Genomic DNA, 18,805 nt, shown 5'->3' on the forward strand with positions numbered 1-18,805 from the left:
GTTATATATATGTTATATATGTTGTAAAACAGTAAAGTCTATTTTCAGATTGTGTGATCTAAATGGTGACTTTAAAAGCCCAAACTCTTTACTCTGTGTGTGTGTGTGTGTGTGTAGTAAAATGCAGTATTTTATTACTTTAGCTGTAAGTTAGGGAGAGTTGTTTAGCACTTTGAATAGCTCTAAGCATTTGCTGTAGCTGTTTCAAATTACTATGAATTACGAGCCTTTGAGGTAGAGATTTTTTGTTGACCTTTGTGAATATGCTGCTAGCAGGCTGTAAGTAAAAGATGTTTATGTTTTTCAGCATTTGGACAAATACATACCTCTGTCTTTATCTTTAACTCTTGTCTGCTTTCTGCAATACAAGTGGTGGATGAAAATAGAGCCTGAAACAGATCGATGTCACTAATGCCCATTTATAGTTGTCACTTCTAGAACTGGCACATAGTTTTACCTGTAAAGGTAGCCTAAAATAATTTAAATAGGTATCTGTTTCATAAATAATTGTTTTTAATGTAAAAGTTCTGGGTTTTATGGAGAAGGTATAGTTATTGAGGGTAGACTACAAGAATGCACAAGGAGGGAATGTAATACTGTTTTTGATGGTAGTGTTAGTTTTTTGAAAGATAAATACAATATATTGAGTGTTCCGAATGCGTTTCTTAGTAATATTTATTTATTTATTACATTTTTATACCGCCCAATAGCCGAAACTCTCTGGGTGGTTTACAAATAACCATGTATTATATAGTGGGGATGAGGGTGGATGAGCTTGAGAAATAATAGATTTCCTAAGGCTACATGATGCTCTTATGGTTGAGATGAGATTTGGAATCAGGGACTTTTGGCTCACAGCTGGTACACTTAGCTGTCACTTTAAAGCAACTCTGTACCAGGATAGGATGTGACTAACATTCCATTCTTGTGTTCATTCTATACTACATCCTTTTCTGCCCCTTTGAGAACTGCATAGAACCATGGATAGTAAAACTACCTTGCTCATATATTTTTCATAGGGCCAACTATTTGTAAGGGATTTGGCCAAGCCAGTTTCCCCAGAATCAATGTGTGTTGTTGAGCTGTATCCCACTGTGTAGAGATTTCTGTAATGTTTCCTTAATGGCTTTGTTCAGACATAAAATGAACCTTTGTCATTTTGTCTGAGCCTCGGGTTTGTCAACTCTGTCTCCCTCTGCTCCCTGGAGTGGCCATGAGGAAGAGGTCAGAAGCTTTTGCTTCAATGTTTAACTAACTGCAGGTTAGCATTGCATCCAAATTCAGACTTAACTATGGTTTAGAGGGGGAAATCAAATTTTAAAAGTTGTTCATGAAGTTGGTTTGTTTCTATAAACCATAGTATAGGTTAACTACAGTTCAACTTTGGATATAATAAGAAATTGTGGATAATTGAAGATGGAAGTGAAAGCTTTTAAATTCCAAACCATAATTTGATATTACAGTCAAACCAGGTCAATGACAAGGATATTCTGAAGTGCTGAATAAGAATTAGAAACATTAGAATATGTTAAAGTGAATACTTTGAAGAGTACTTTGGAGACTAAATAGTTAGACTACCCAGAATATCAAGAATATCCAAGGAGATAGTCACATTAGTCAGTGTTTTGGCACAATCAAACTTTTGTAATTTTTGCATTTCATTTCCCTCTGACCTCACTGCCTATCTTTTCCCTTTACCCAACTATGTGTATATGCCTGCAACTGAGGATAACATTTCATGCAGATTTTGAAGTAAACTCAGGTCCATGAAAGCTTACACCATAATAAATTCATTAATATTTAAGGTCCCACAAGCTTGTTTGTTAGAAAATAGAATAATTTTGAATGTTGCTAACAGATCTGTAGTGTATCATCCTAGATAAATCAAGGAAAATATTAATGTTTTAATGAGAAATACTTGTCAGACCTTTGACCAGGAGGTTTTGACAGATACATTTACTTACGGAAATATTTAAAAAGAGATGCTAGTGAAAATACATCCAGAAATTGACACTGAAGTTACTGCATAAAATTTCAAAGGTTCTAGGAAATGTGTCTGGCTTAGGTGTGCAATGTTCACTTTTGACTAGTTATATATATTTTTAAAAAACTGTTCCTCAAGAAGCTGCGTGACGTTTGACTTATGTAGGACACAATCCTATGCATGTTTAGACAGACAAAACTCCTTCAACTCCCAGCATTCCCTATGCTGGGAGTTGTAGGACATTTTTATCTAAACATGCAGCCTTATTTTCCCTCTTAAAAATAAATGAATCAATGTCTGGATGTTATGCCATTTATTTGATGGGTTAACAAATAGGTGTAATGTTGACATAAACCTTTATGAAAACTTGTCCTAAGCGGGTAAGTTAATGAGTGAAATTCTAATATCATGAATCACAACCCTTTCCATTGTATAGTATCACAAGCAGCATGGCAAATTGATCTATTAATTGATTCTACCTCCTCTAGCTCCTTCTCTTGGGTTTTACATGATCTCCAGGTGCCAAACCATCAACTGATAGCAAACTGAAACTTCAAACAGAGTTTTGATTCAGCTCTAAAGATAAACTTCAATGCTAGTAACTAAGATAACTTGATGGATTTTTTTCTTTGCTTCAGACCTATATCTCTTGCTTTCTATCTGGCTAAGTCCTTAAAAAAATTGTAAATGCCCCCAAGAACTATTTCAATTATATGCAATATAGCTACATAAGCATGCTAATGTGGCTGTGATGCCCTAGTGCAGGGATATGCAATTTGTGGCTTTTCAGATGTTGGACTGAAACTTGTATCATCCCTCACCATTGGATATTCTGGTTAGGGCTGATAGAAGTTGTGGCACAACAGGATCTAGGGAGCCACTAGCTGCACACCCATGTCATAATTATACACTTGCACATGATCTTGTCCATCATGTACCCTATTAAGTATATGATCTTATTCTCTCTAATAACTTGGTGACTTTGTTTGAAACTAATTTTACATCTTTGAATAAGGAGAAATGCTTTTTAACTTTCTTTTTTTAAGATATTGAAGTGAAACTGTACTCACTATATTACTAAATTTTGTACTGTTAAGAAGTTTAGCATATGGAGTTACAAATTATTGTCAACGGAAGTTACGTAAATGGAAATCCTGAAAGAATGTTCCCATTCTGGAACCCCAGTCCTAAACATTTTGTGTGCACCCCCCAAAAAACGTTCATTGCAGTCCTAATAATGCTGTGTAATGTTTAATGTAACACACACTACCACCACCGCTTAAACTTGCTCAATCAGGGTATTAAAGCAGTTTATAACAAACCACTAACAAAATTATTTAAAAACAACCTGTTCTGTACTTGTTTAATAATGTGTTGGTATAGCTCTTGAGGTAAAGCTATAAGCATGTTGTTGAAGTTTGGAACCTTGTGGAAACTGACAAACTCTAAGAAATTATTTTCTTCGGAATCTAGGCATTAGATACAAAGTACTGTAAGCAGAAAGGAAATAGCTGCTGGTGTTTTGCAGTTGCGTAAATAGTAGGAGAGACTTAGTATAGTGCTAAAGTAGTTCTCATGCTGCTGCTTGTGTAAGCAGAAGGTCCATACTTAATTTTAGTTTCATGTTTCCTGCACAGTACTTTAATGTGAGGTGTAAAACTGTGCCTTTGACCATGGAAGATGCCATCGTATGCAGAAAGATATCTTTGTATCCAGAACTAAGAGTGCTGATTTAGTCCTATTTAGCTCTTCCAGTAATTCCATGGAAATAGAAAATAATTTCAACTACTCCTCAGGTAAAGATTGTCTTGGAGGATCAGAACAAATGTCCCCTTTGTTCAGTACTGTCTCCAGCAGTAGCCTGCAAGATGCCCTTAAGAAAATCAGATAAGGGTGACTAAGCTAAGGATGACATTTCTTGCATCTGGTTCTTGGTGATATGCTGCCTCTGAACATGAAAGCTTGATTTCAAGGTATCATGATAAACAGTTACTGGTAGAGCCCCATAAATTTTTCAAGTTTGTATTTTTAGCCATTTATACTAGAAGCAATGAGTTGCATATATTATGTGCTGACTGTAGTGTTTTCCTTTTTCCTGAGCATGCTGTTAATCAATTTCATTGGATGAGCCTGAATTCTAGTGTATTCATACCTTAACAAACTTCTGTCATGTTTTCCCTTAGGGGCCAGTTTAGATGTTAACTCTCACATCTTTAACTTGGATATTTTATCCATGTTTTCTAATTGGTGCAGTGCCCAGGTTAATGGGATGCTGAATTCAAATAACATATGAACCAAAAGACCCTCTTAATGTCTATGTGCTTTAAGTGGAACAAAGGGATGAAGTGCATAAGCCCAAGGCCTATTATTACTATTATTATTATATACCACCCCATAGCCAAAGCTCTCTGGGTGGTTTACAAAGATTAAAAACAGTGAACATTAAAAACAAATACACAAAATTTTAAACCATAAAAAGCATAAAAACAGACAATATTCATTTAAAAACAACTATTCTGGGGTCAAGCAGAAAAAAACCCTCAGCATATGCTGCTAAATGCCTGGGAGAAGAGAAAAGTCTTGACCTTGTGCTGAAAAGATAACAATGTTGGCGCCAGGCAAGTCTCATCAGGGAGATTGTTCCATACTTAAATTTGTAAACCACCCAGAGAGCTTTGGCTATTGGGCAGAAGAAATGCAATAAATAAATAAAATAAATAATTGGGGGGCCACCACTGAAAAGGCCCTCTCTCTTTTTGCCATCCTCCGAGCTTCCCTTGGAGTAGGCACCCAGAGGAGAATCTTAGATGCTGAGAGTAGTGTATGGGTAGGTTCATGTCGGGAGAGGCGTTCTGTCAGGTATTGTGGTCCCAAGCCGTGTAAGGCTTTGTAGGTTAAAACCAGCACCTTGAATCAGGCTTGGAAATGTACAGGTAGCCAATGCAAGCAGGCCAGAGTCTGTCTTATATGATCAAAACTTTTCGTTATCAATCTGGCCGCTGCATTTTGCACAAGCTGCAGCTTCCAAACCATCTTTAAAGGCAGCCCTATGTTACCTGCAGAAAGAAGGTTGAATAATCTTTTTTCTGAACTAGAAAGGTACTAACCTACCCTATGGATTTCCCTAAAGTCTGATGCAACATACACATGCAATACATTTCTCTCCCTCCCCCCTTTTGTGATGGGGTGACCAGAATTGCACATAGGTCTAAATGTATATGCACCATAGATTTAGATAATGGCATTAGGATTCTTTAATTCCAGTTTCTATTCTAAAAAAAAAAAATTGTGTTCGAATTTACATTCACTTATAGCGCATTGATGTTAGTGAGCTTTGTGCTCACAATCATAAAATCTAAACTGGCTAGTAACACACAGTTTAGATTTCATGATTGTGCATGTGTGGCTATGAATTTGCACATTCTATTCTGTTAACTAGTTAATAGTTTGTAGTAACAGATGCCCTAAACAATTAACTGTACATCACTGCTCAGAATGTTTTTACTGCAACTCTCAAGTTGGTCCTTCTCAGAATTCCATTACATTTACAAAGATGGAGACAACCCTGGTCTATCCAATATTTTAAAGTAGTATTTTAACTTGACAAAAGACTGTGCCTTAGTAACTACCTAATGATTCAGCAATTTAGGACTTACAGTTTTTAATAACTGCAAAAATATTGTATGCACAGTACTGTATTCAAATTAGCGATGTAGTGTTTGCCATTGAGCTTTCAATTTATAAAAGATTAAAGCGAGCTCAGTGAGACAAATTTGAAGCCTGAGTCTAAAAACCAACTTGATTTATTTACTTAATAACTTTTGTTTTTACACCTAATAAGTAAACAGAACTTAATAAGCCATCTTTGTTTCTTCAAGGATATTCGGCACCAATCCAATGACTATCCACATAAAGTTGCAAAGTATGCAGAAAACCGAAATCGTAACAGATACAGAGATGTTAGCCCATGTAAGTAATCTTTTATTTATTATAATCTTGTGAATGACACTAGCCCAACACTTAATTGGGCTTTTATTAATTTTTAAGACTAGTCTTTCACACAGACATGTCAATTTTCATTGCAGTCATTGAGACTAAAGAGCACTGGTGTAGAAATTATGTTGCTTTCTTATGTAAATTTATGTAGATGTTGCCTTCCTTCTATGGAATTCAAGGCAGTGTACTTAGGGTTCCTAAGTAGTCTTCTGTCCAGATGCTGAACAGACTCATACCTGATTACATCATTTTTCTTCAGACTATGTCCTGGAACCCTGGGTAAACATTTTTGTCTGAATTTCTAAAGTCGTCAAAAAAGGCTGACTTTGCAATAAGCAACCGTCACTTCCTGTGTTGTGCCTGCCTGTACTTTTTCTATAATAGTAATGGCAGACTTCATTTTATGCTGTTAAGATAGTAAAGTTTTCCTGAATGTAGCTTAGTAATGCTGTTGAAATAAGAGAAGGAGGATACTTCTGGTATCTTTCAGAAGGAAGAGGATTTGTTCTTGTGGTCAAACATCTAACTGGGGATTGGGGGAGTTTCTGTGCCGTTTGCTATTACTCATCTGGTTAAAGACTCATATTTAGAGAGAACAAGCTAAGTGGTTGAAAATATCTTAAACATGTTCAGACAGTCAAAATGGGAACTGTGTTTCAAGATTTCCACTCCATGTAAGCTAGCACGTTCTATGGTATTATGAGCATTTGTTTCAGACATTCTGTAAATGTTACATTTTGTGGATGTGGTTAGGATAGTATTGCCAGTACACTAGCTTTTGCTGTTTTACTGAACTGCTGGGTAGGAGTAAGGATTCCAGGTCACAGTAACCTTCAGGACATCTTTCAATGGAAGTAGAATAAATTCAGTCTTCTGTCTCTTGAGTATTTCTGGCAAAAACACACTGGAGAACACTTTCTAAAATTCTATTGAAGTCTGTGGAGGCTTTTCCAAGTTAAGTGGCTTATGCACAATAGTGTGGGTTTCCAGAAAAATCTGAATTAGAATTTTTTTGGAAATGTTTCCAGTGCAGAGTGATCTTATTTAGCATTTATTAAATATAAATGGAATAAACAACAAAGCTAAAAAATACCCCATGTTAATTTTTTGCCCCAATATGCCACAATAATTTTACCTATAACATTTGAGGAGGAAAATTAAAACACACTTAATGTGATTTAAATGTTATATTATGTAGAACATTTTTTAATACTTGTAAAAATTTAAAGACAATAGGTAGTTCTCTTACATTGTTTAAATGCAAGAAAGGAATAAGACAAGGTATTCAAAATGGTTGACACATTAATTAGCCTTTCCCAACCTGGTACCCTCAAGTTGTGTTGGACTGCAACTTCCAGAATCACCTAGTCAACAATGGCTGGCTGGGCATAATGGGAGCTGTAGCCCTACACAACTGAAGGGCACTAGGTTGGGGAAGACTGCACTAATCAATTTTAGCTGTCCAAAGAACTGTGCATGATATGCTGACAACTACTTATCTGTTTCAGTGGAGTTAAACTCTCTTCCACACTAATGTTGCTGGGGCATCTTCAGTTTTGCTGTTACTATTATGTTTCATACTGAGACATAGATGTATTCCAATGACAGATGTATTCTCTCAATACTTGCTAGGGATAATATCTGAAAAACATTGATTACACATGTGAAGCTGCCAAGATTTCTAATATTGTATTTGCAAATGGCATCTGTTCATTGTTACTAATAAACTTATGAAACAGAAAATTTTCCTTGGAAAAATAAAGCGCTGCATCAGTGCTTATGGACAAGCTGCCAGATCATGTGCTAGTATATATTCTGTATAGCACTACATCTTCACTTATAGAAAGGATTGTTTACATAGTCTCTTAATTGAAAAATAATCCTGAGTTCTCTGTACTTGCCACCATCCACTAGTTCAGAACAGTGGCAAATAGGCTCTTTCGAACAAAGACCTTGCCCACAGTGTTGGATTCATTTATAATCAGGGCATCATTTTTCTCCTCTTGCCTTAGGGAATTGAAGCATTGCACATCGGTTTCTTGAAACTCTGGTCTGTCTTCTCTGCAGTCATGGAAAGTGAAGTTCTTGTGTGTTTAGGGTTATGCAGATATCGCTGAAAGGAGGGCTCACCATATGAGATCGCTTTTAACGGTTGTGGGGTGGTTGTTTCAGAATTAAAAGTCTTTATGGGTAAATGAAGCAGAGCTGTGGGTTGTTTCCCCTTCATGACCTGCATAGAGAATTTGTGCCTTTTTTGTTGTGGTTAGAGGTGAAGAATAGTTTGAAAAACTAGACTAGAAGCTCTCTTGTTGATATGGATGGAGCAAAGCTTAGAAGTGAGGCAAAAAAGTTGCCCTGGATATAAAATGAAAGAGCAGCTTCTTGGTGACTCAATGGTTAAAACAATACTTGCTGACATCATATTTCCGAGAACGCTAGTACCAGTATGTGTGATTTACTATAACAAGATCTTAAGTTTTTCCTGTTGGCAAATGGCATGTAGTATTTACAAAGGCTTTGGTTTCTGTCCAGCAGAAACATTTGAGTTCCAATAAATTGATACATGAAAAGAGAAACTTTAACAATTTCATTTCCAAGAAAGACTGTTTGTTTTGAAAACAATTATATTTTAATGTAGTTTTTAAAATTCTGATTTGCAGGAGCTTATATCCCCCTTGGAAAAATGGAGATCTTGCATCAGTTGCACATGAAATTTGCCTATGTAGACTACCAGATACTATGTATTTTCTGGAAAACAGGAAATCCTTTTCAATCAAAGTGTTCAATAGCCTATAAGCCTTGAAAAAACATGTATATGCCCATTCCTTCATCTTGGATACTCATATTGCATGTATTTATGTAGAAGAATGGAACTAAAAATATCCTTTATGAGCACAGTCCTCCTTTGGAGAGGGAGATGGCAGCTTGGCCTGTGAAAGAGAAGTATAATGGTTTATGTGTTCTAGTGAAACCAAAGGTAGTTTTAAATCATTTTAAATACAAGTTTAAAACAACAACCAGGTTTCAGAATAATTGCCTGATCTATGCTTGTTTTTTTTAAAAATGTGTGATTAGATTTCCCTTCAGTCAGTGACAAGAAGTTAGGGTTTGGTCTCCATTTTTCAACTACTCCTGTTTTGGTTGTGCCTATAAATCCACCCTCCCATTCCCTGTAGTTTCTTTCTGTGTAGTATCGCTCCAGGTACACTCAGGATGTAAGTCCTGGCTGTAACCCAAATGAGATGCTTATATTCGCATAAGCAAACTATTTCCATAGCCGGGATGTTTTCTGCTGTATTTCTTGCTTCATCTCCAGCATGCTATGAGGCAACCCATTGAACAGTTTTAACAGCAGGTTGCACCTGCTGTTGAGCTGCCACAGACAAAGCAACAAGGAATGCTATTAACACAGTTCCTCTGTACAATTAAGTAGTTTCTTGGATTGCCGCTATGGTTCTTCAGCAGAAGAATCCTTGTGTTTGCTTTTCATCTCAGTGGAATGCTACTCTATCTAGTTTCCAATCCTTAACTGATTACCTAGCAGTTTTTAAGAAATACTTTCATATATTATTATGGGCAGGAGACTTGCTGGTGAGTGTTGTGAGAAGCATAAGTCTTGGGGAAATTCTCAATAAGAATTTAGTCTTGGGAGATGAGACTTGATGTTGTATAATAGCTACAGCTGTGAGCCAAAAAATAATAAATGCTACTGGTATTGGGGGAAATGTCAGGATTTTTCATATGACTGAAGAATCTGACACCCATTTTATAAGCCACAGTTCCCCTAAACTGAAGTAAACAGACTCTGGGCTCACTTGCTCAGTGGTAAACACATATCCTGTTATGTGTGCATTACAGATGTAAAATTTCTGGAAATTTTGAAGCCATGATGGAAAAATGTGTTTTTCTGAATTTTTTTTTGGGGGGGGGATTGGATTGGGGGGGTGTGGGTTGGAAAACAAAACACTGAAATATTAGCCCTTTTTACAGATTAAAAGTCACTTTGTTACTTTAGGAACATCAAATGTAATTATGGACAAGTCGGTTTGGCATAAAATTATTATATTTGGTATATTGAAAGTACAGTGTATTCAAACAATTATTACAAATTGAATTTACTTGGTTAATTTTTTTACTTTTTTTTGGTAACATATGGAGCTACAAGCTCTTGAACTGTAATGAACACCTGAAATGTAAGGAACCTCTTTGGTTTTGCCAGTGTATGAAGAGCAGGCAAAAAACTATTTAAAAAACAACAGAAGAAACCATCAATATTAGTTAAAAAAAGAAAATGATGTCTGCGCTAGTCCTCTGCAGTGTCTAGCAGACATAAAGCACTCATTCCCATAAAAAGAACTGAGAAAAAGCGGGGACACCAAGATTCAATTAATATTCATGAAATTTAATCAGATTCATTTCCTGAGCTATAGCTATCACTCAGTTTCAATCTGTACTTCAATGGCAGTGCCCCCTAGAGGCAGAAATGCATCTTGCTCTTGCGTTTGAGAGTTGTAGTCTCTGTTTGCAACCTAGGACTTGCTTGTCCTTGGTGCGCAGAAATTGCAATAATCTGATACTGTACATAGTTTTTTGAAATCATTTGTAAATATATGAACACCTTGTCTTAACCATTTTATTCATCATGCTAAAATAAAACAATACAGAATCCATTTTTCTTTTTTCACTTTTTCCAATTTTCCAGAAAAAAAAGGCTTCAGGAATAACCGGGAAAAGCAATTTTTCCCTGAATTTTTCTGGGTTTTTTGGGGCCTTCACATCTCTAGTGTGCATGCATATATGATATGAGGGTCTGGTGGCAGAGGATTTTATACAGTGGTACCCTTCAGCCAGCGGAACAGACACTGCTGATGTGTTAGATCCCCCCTCCAACATGCGTGTCTTCCAAATCTGTCCTGGAGGTTTAGGAGGAGGACAGAGGAAACTCGCATTGTGTGAGTAGAAGTCTGCTGGTGTATAGTTGGATGTAGCCCAGAATTGTTTCCTGAAATGATAGCACGAAGAGGTGGCTCAGGTTTGTTTTCATTGTGTGAGTAATTTAACAGCGGTTTATGGAGATGGGAGGTAACTTGCAGTCCTAATGTGCACTGACTGCACGTGGTGTACAAAAGTGCATGCTCGCTCTCTTGCTCGCATTCTTGCCTCTGTGTGCAAAGATAGAGAAGGCCAGTGAATAGAGAATTTGGGGAGATGCAATAGATCTGAACTGAACAAGGAAGAAGAGTCTGAATATAATGCATGGGATAGGGAATAGAAAATGAAACAGAAAGTGAACATAACATATTCATGGAGTCCTGAGTCTGAAGAAACTTCTGCTCCATGTATCCTCCACTATAGAATGAAAATACCTAGGATGGCAGCAGCAGGCCATAAAAGTGACCACATTTGGGAATATTTGTTTCTGTACCTGCTGTGGTTGAAATTGCCTAAATTTTATTTTTTATTTATTTATTAATTACATTTATGTACCGCCCCATAGCAGAAGCTCTTTAGTTTTAAGAACTTTAGTTTTATCTAAAAACTGAAGTAGCTAACCATTCAAAAATCCATGTAAGTGTTTTGTTAATGTTGTTTATTCTTCTGGTTAGTTTTCTTCTTCAACAATCTTATTCACACAGTTTAAAAGCATCTTTGGTGGTTGTGATTCTGGCACATCATGACAAAAATAACATGATTAATTGAACAGTTGGAGCTGTTTCATCTCCTGAATGACTTCACAAGTTCATTCTGATTTAATACTAAAATAACCAAATTATCATTCCATTTTTGGATGAAAATTGATCTGGAAATAATTCAGAGTCATTGTTTAATGTGTACCTATTCCAATGAAACTTACATGTTTCTGAAAATATATTTAGGTTATATTAAATAATAATGAACTACTGAAAATGATCTTTAAATAAAATCTTCCTCATAGGTATTTTAAACTGATTGAGTCCTTCAGAGAAGTGATTTAAATTATGATTTAATCAAATTGATTTAAATCAAATCATATGCTTGTCGTATGAGGGGATTTTCTACTTCATAGTATCTTTCCTCCTGTAGCATATCCTTCCTTCATTTGCTTCCAAAACCGGGGGGGGGGGGGGGATGGGCTCTTTCTTGCAAGCAAAACTGGTTGCACAATAGAGTATTAATGAGGTTTGGAAGCTGGAAGGTGTGATATAAATAGTTTAAATAAAATAGGTTCCATACATGAATAGACTTCTGCTTAAACAATTGAATTTTCCCTTCCTCTCCTCCCCTCTGCAGTCCCCTGCATTTCTCTAAATGTGCTCCAGAGGGATTCCACAACCCTCTAGACCAGATGGGGGGCAACGGAAGATTCAGGAATTACCCCCTCTCCATTCTCCTGATGGAAGCCTTTCATTGGCGGAGTGGCACTAATTGGATTTTACCCAATATCTTATACCACAATTCCTTGTCTAGCGGTACTTTAAGATACTTATATGGTTAAAGTCATGTATAAAAAGTCATTTTTAATACTGAAAATATGGACCTTAATGCTCTCCTGATTATGTTTATTTCAAGATGACCACAGTCGTGTAATACTGCAGAACACAGACAATGATTATATCAATGCAAGCTTGGTGGTTAATGAAGAAGCTCAGAGAAATTATATATTAACACAGGTAAGTATTATGCATTATATGTTTAGTGTCTTAATTCTCATATGAAGATAGAGGCCTGGTTCAGATGATAATGCGTTTGATACCATCGACCATGGTATCCTTCTGAGCCACCTTGCTGGGATGGGACTTGGAGGCACTGTTTTACAGTGGCTCCATTCCCTCCTGGTCGGGTGGACCCAGAAGGTGGTGCTGGGGAACTCCTGTTTGACTCCTTGGCCATTGGCCTGTGGAGTCCTTCAGGGTTCTGTTTTGTCCCCCATGCTATTTAACAAATATATGTAACTTTTGGGAGAGGTTATCTGGAGTTTTGGGGTGCAGTGCCACCAGTACGCTGATGATACTCAACTCTACTACTCCTTTCCACCCAATTCCAAGGAAGTGGTTTCTGTGCTAAACTGGTGTCTGTTGGCAGTAATGGATTGGATGAGGGCGAACAAATTGAAGCTTAATCCAGACAAGACAGAGCTGCTCCTGGTCAGTCGAAAGGCAGATCAGTGAATAGGGATTCAGCCTGTGCTGGATGGGGTTACACTCCCCCTGAAGACACAGGTCTGCAGACACAGGGTATACTTCTGGATTCAGCCCTGAACCTGGATTGCCCAGGTTTCAGCGCATTAGCACAGTTAAAGCTAGTGCACCAGCTGTGCCCGTTCCTAGAGATGTCGGACCTGGCCCCGGTGACACATGCCTTAGTTACATCCTGATTGGATTACTGTAACATGCTCTACATGGGGCTGCCTTTAAAGAGTGTTCAGAAACTTCAGCTGGTTCAAAGAACTGCAGCCAGAGTGTTGACTGGGGCCAGTTACAGGGCGCATACAACTCCCTTGTTAAAACAGCTCCACTGGCTTCCAGTCTGTTTCTGGGCATAATTCAAAGTGCTGGTTATGACCTATAAAGCCCTATACGGCTCAGGTCCAGGTTATCTGAAAGACCGTATTCTCCCTTATGAACCTGCCCGTGCTTTGAGATCTTCTGGGGAAGCCCTTCTTTCAGTCCCACCATCATCACAGGCGCGCCTGGTGAGAACATGGGAGAGGGCCTTCTCAGTGGCTGCTCCAGTGCTCTCTTCCCAGGGAAGCTAGACTCTCCCTCCTTGATGTGCTTTTGGAGACAGGCAAAACCTTTTTTGTTCCAGCAGGCCTTTGTCAAATAATCTGGGCCTCTGTCTATGCTAAGTACTTTTAAACTTGTCATGTATTTTAAATGTTTAATGCTTTAATTTTGTAATATATTTTTAACTTTTGTATATTTCTTTTCATAGGTTTTAAAATGTATATGTTTTAAATTTTGTAAGGCCATCTTGAGGCCCAGTATTGGGCAAAAAAAGGCAGGATACAAATAAATATAATAATAATAATAATAATATAAATATAATAATGTTTATGCATCTAGTAATGAGTGTCAGAACCAAGTTCTTCCCTCACCCTTCCCCATCTCTCCTCCCATTATGTTCTGCCTTATTTTTCTGATTTTTTAACTGGCGTTAATCCAGAGGTTCCAGGTTTAGATGAAATGAGGGGCTGTGTCTTAATGCAAGCTGGTATCTTTGCAGTGTAGCTAGTGCACAATGGGAGGTGGTGTGAAAAGTGGATTTAAATAACTAATAAACCCCTCAGTTGATCAGGCTGGAATGGCTTGGACCTTATGAGGAGGAGTCAGGAAACGCAACCAGTTTGTAAAGCAAGCAAAAAATAAAATAAAATAAAGCAAGCAAAGGATTCGCTTAGGGAAATGGTGAAAAGGATTAGCAATAAATAAAATAAAACAAAGGAAGCATTTACAAATATTCTCAGAGCTTCACACACACACACACACACACACACACGCACACACTGGACTACAGTGTTACAAATATTCTCAAAGAGTTGCACTCTCTGTGAAAGTGAGAATTCTTAGCTGTCTTAGGAGGTTGCTCACCCCCTAGTTACAAGCTTAGTTACCTAACTGTGGTGTTTTGTTTGACTAAATATATGGTTAGCCTCTGTTGGATTATACAATTCTTGCCAACTGAGTCTTGGGAAATGGAGCTCGTTGGTTCACGCTTGCCCAGTGGCAAGCGCAATGCACGCCAACGAGAAACCGTCCCTCGCTCCTTAGTTGGCTGTATCACCCGAAAACCAACACATGAAGTATGGCAAAGCAAAGCCCTTATCAATGCCCTGGATGATGGATCTCACTCGTGAGATTCACCCAAAACACATTCACAAACTCATTGTTTGGCCAGAACACCGGAATGCATGTCCTTTGGATTGAGGATAATGACGATACGTGCATGTTTGACCATCGAAAGGCTATGCCCCTCCCTAATGCTGGCAGTACAAGAGGTTTTATACACTGTGTCTCTCGTTGGGGTCTATGGCATCAAATGAGGTGTTTGAAGTGTTCTTTGTTGATAATACATCATTTCTAGTTCCAGCATAAATTGAAAGATTGACAGCATCTTCTGAATCCCTAGCACTCCTCAACTTTGTTTCTGTGGTCATAAAGTACTTGTTCTTTGTTATTAAAACATCTGGTACTATCATCCCCTTTGCAGGCCCATCTCCATCTTGCTACATCAGAGAACTCAGGGTTCCTGGCCCATATCTTAATACCCTCCCTCCATCTGCCTTTCCTAGAATCTCAAAGCCATTAACATTCTTTTGCTCCTCTCCCACCAGAGCCAGGGCATTTCACATTAGATTGCTGTCTTTGCTTCCTTTCACCTCCTCCTAGTGATGTTGTCTATTGACACTTAAATGTTTTGAAAACACCAGTACATCCAGGATATTTACAATTTGTGTTACATTCAGGGTCATGTTTACACACATCTCTCTTTGTTTCTTATTGCATTACATTAGTTATATCTCAATAGAAGGTTTAAAGTTCACTATGGTGCCTGTAGTCCAGGCCTGCCTATATCAAGGAAAGCGGGGCAGAGCTCCAGCTCCAGAGGGTCATGAAGTGAAGCAATTTTTATTGCTAGTGAAGAAACAACAGGCTGAGTAGAGAAAGGTTCATTTTAAAGGAAAGATAGGGAGACAATCCTAAGACTATGCAACTAAACTATTAATAAGAGAATACCTTCTTATTTCAATTATATCGATTCTACACCAAGGCAGCGCCCTGTATTTCAGGGTGGGGGAGGAAGAGGGATGATTGCTTGGCCCTGTTCCTAGCAAAGCTATGCAACAATGAAGTGTTGTGAAGAGATTGTGCTTTCCTGAGACATCTAAACTAGTGCAAAGAAGTTATTCTTGTGCATGAAAAATAGCTCATTTGATTAGGTGAACCTCTGGCAAAGAAACCCACATGAACCATTGCTGTGCTGTGCCTGGGGCTTAGACCAGACAAATACAAATAGTCCCAGACAAGAAGGCTCTGACTCAGAGCCTTAGGTTATTCAACACGTCCTCAGCATGATTATCCATTTAGATTATTGGTAAAGGACTTCTGTTGTACATGCAGATATTACCGACACTGCACTGACGCAGATATTGCTGCTAAAAAGCCTTCTGCAAATTCTATTTTGTTCCATCACTCTTACAAGAGACCAGTAAATTTCAACAGTGCTTTTGTTTGAACTTTGTCTGCTTTCATAAATATTGGTTCAGTTCTGAGTCATGTTGGACTCCTGATTGACTAACACCTTTCTTTTACTTGTACAGGGTCCACTTCCTAATACTTGTTGCCATTTCTGGCTAATGGTATGGCAACAAAAGACCAAAGCAGTTGTCATGCTGAACAGAATTGTCGAGAAAGATTCGGTGAGTTGTCTTAAATGTTTAAAGTTCTGCATTAATATCAGTTATATTGGCACCAATCTGTCATTAACGAGTCTATCGTTCTACCTGAAAGAGTGCCTTCTCCTGTATGTTCCTAGTTAAGTTCATCTTCGGTGGCTCTTCTTTGGATGCCACCGCCCACAGTAGTGCAGTAGGCAGTCTCTGTAGTTGCCCTTTCCAAGGAGATCCACCTTGTGCCCACTGGGTACTTCTAGACATTGGGCTAAGTTCTTCCTATTCCAATGGGTGTTTAATCTTTAATTTGCTGTCTTATCAGTTTAACTGCTGGCTCTTTAATATTTTTAATGTTTTGATATCTTAATTTTTTTAAAAAAAATTTCATTTGTTATATTGTGTTGGTAGTTGTTTTACTGTTTGGAGGATTTATGATTGTAAGCTACTCCGAGGTCATTTGTCAGTTTGACAGTATATACATCTATAAATTACTATCAGTTTGAGATCTATATTTATAATATAAAATGTGTATGTATTCTTGACATTAGGAACCTAGTGACTGAATTAGCAGTAGTTGAATAGTTTTTTAGACTGCATTTGAGTAGTTTTAGATAATGAAGTGAGGCAGGTGGCTACCAGGAAAGCGGCCTTTTCTTCTGTGGCCCCCCAGCTGTGAAATGAGCTCCCTAGAGGGGTTCCCTGGCATCTAACTTGTATTCATTCCCACACCAGTTGAAGAACATTTTATTTTCCCATGAATTTTAGCATTCAAGTCTTTTAGCTGCGCTGCTTTAAATTTGTTACTCTATTTTAAATCTCTGCATTGCTGCTAGGTTTTATTCTGGTTTTACTTTAATATTGTAGTTTTAAGCTTTTATATTTGATATTGTTTTTATTCTCTACTTGTGAATTTAATTTTTGTGAACCAGTGTTTTGGCTATCGGGGCGGGGGGGTGTATAGAAATGTAATAAATAAACAATACAGAAGTTCCATTAAAATATACTGTATAATGCTAAAAAAAAAAAAGGCTGTGTAGCACAAGTATGCAGCTGATCTCCTAAATTTGCAGTCCCCTTATTTTCTGAATCTGGAAGAACTTGGAGTAAATTCAGTGAATATGAACTGCTGTACAAATGATGCTGAACATACCCATAAAGAATCTGAATAGTGTACTAAAAAAAATCTGCTTGTATATATCCGTAACTATATAGTATGCACACACCCTATTCTATAAGCTTCTGGCTTTTAAAATAGTTCATCAGAGTTAATACTGTTCCATTTCATCCATTTTTAAAACAAACAAACCAATGTTGTTTAGAATCTAGGAGCAGTGTGGAAGGATTATTTGTATATACTGGAATAAGTTTGTATGATGCCAAGTATAGTATTGTAATATAAAGTATGTGATACATTCTTATTGCAATATTATTATTTTACAACTTAGGTGAAATGTGCACAATACTGGCCAACAAAGGAGGAGGAGGAAATGATGTACAAAGAGACAGGATTTTGTGTGAGGCTAAAATCTGAAGATGTCAAATCTTACTATACAGTACGCCAACTTCAGCTAGAAAATATCAATGTAAGCTCTCATCAAAATTGTGCATACAATCTCCAAAATCCTTATGAAAGGTGTATGTAGCTGTTACTATTGCCTTGGCGTATTTAATGCAAATTGTGTATTTTTGATATCAGTCATAATTGTCTGCATCCCTATGACAGTTTTTCCACAGGAGCCAAAGCATGAGAGTCCCTTGGTGCACAAAGAGGTGGCTGTTATAAAAACCACGTAGGCAAATGGAAAAGCTCTGTAGATGCTCTTAAGGCCTGACTTAATACATGTCTTTTTCTATTACTGACCATTTTTATTTAACATGCAGTTTTCTCAAAGTGAATGTGAAAACATTAAAGACTAGTATAAATGAAATATTATTTGAATATTAGTGTGAGGGTGTACTAATAAGTTAATTAAATGTTTGCCTTATATTTAACAATAATATTTAAACAATAACTGGTAGAGAGCAAACTTTTGGATTGCTTTAGATAATTCTCCATATTGTGCATAGGCTTTTACTTTCAGAAAGCTTTTTAGATGAGGAACATGCAAATCAGGATTTTCTTCTATGCACCCTGAAGTGGTAGAATGGGTTTTATTTATTTATTTTATTTATTTAAGGATTTCTATGCCGCCACTCAGCCAAAAAAGGCTCTCACGGCGGCTTACAAAAGTATTTCTTGACAGTCCCTGCCCACAGGCTTACAATCTAAAAGACATGACACAAAAGGAAAGGGGATTGGGAGGGAGGAGGAGGAGGGGGGAAAGGAAAGCAAATTCAGGCACTATAATCTTAGTTGCAAAGTTCAGCAGTTACAGTTGGTAGCAGGAGGGAGGGGGCTCTGAGCTGGAGCTGGACCCAGGCACGGTGGAGAAGTGCCTGGCTGCTGCTTCCTC

At 37.6% G+C, this 18,805-nt stretch overlaps 1 protein-coding gene across 2 annotated transcripts in view; it reads left to right on the forward strand.

Annotated features, from left to right (window-relative positions):
* PTPN2 (protein tyrosine phosphatase non-receptor type 2) overlaps positions 1 to 18,805 on the forward strand; it is a 35,526-nt gene that overhangs the window by 1,996 nt on the left and 14,725 nt on the right. For both annotated transcript variants that reach the window (XM_063130535.1, XM_063130536.1), the window contains exons 2-5: positions 5,863 to 5,953; positions 12,530 to 12,630; positions 16,281 to 16,379; positions 17,798 to 17,935. In XM_063130535.1, coding sequence (XP_062986605.1) covers positions 5,863 to 5,953; positions 12,530 to 12,630; positions 16,281 to 16,379; positions 17,798 to 17,935 — 429 coding nt within the window. The remainder of the gene's footprint in view (positions 1 to 5,862; positions 5,954 to 12,529; positions 12,631 to 16,280; positions 16,380 to 17,797; positions 17,936 to 18,805) is intronic.

This window comes from Elgaria multicarinata, chromosome 7, assembly GCF_023053635.1.
Source record: "Elgaria multicarinata webbii isolate HBS135686 ecotype San Diego chromosome 7, rElgMul1.1.pri, whole genome shotgun sequence".
NCBI classification, from domain to species: Eukaryota; Metazoa; Chordata; class Lepidosauria; order Squamata; family Anguidae; genus Elgaria; species Elgaria multicarinata.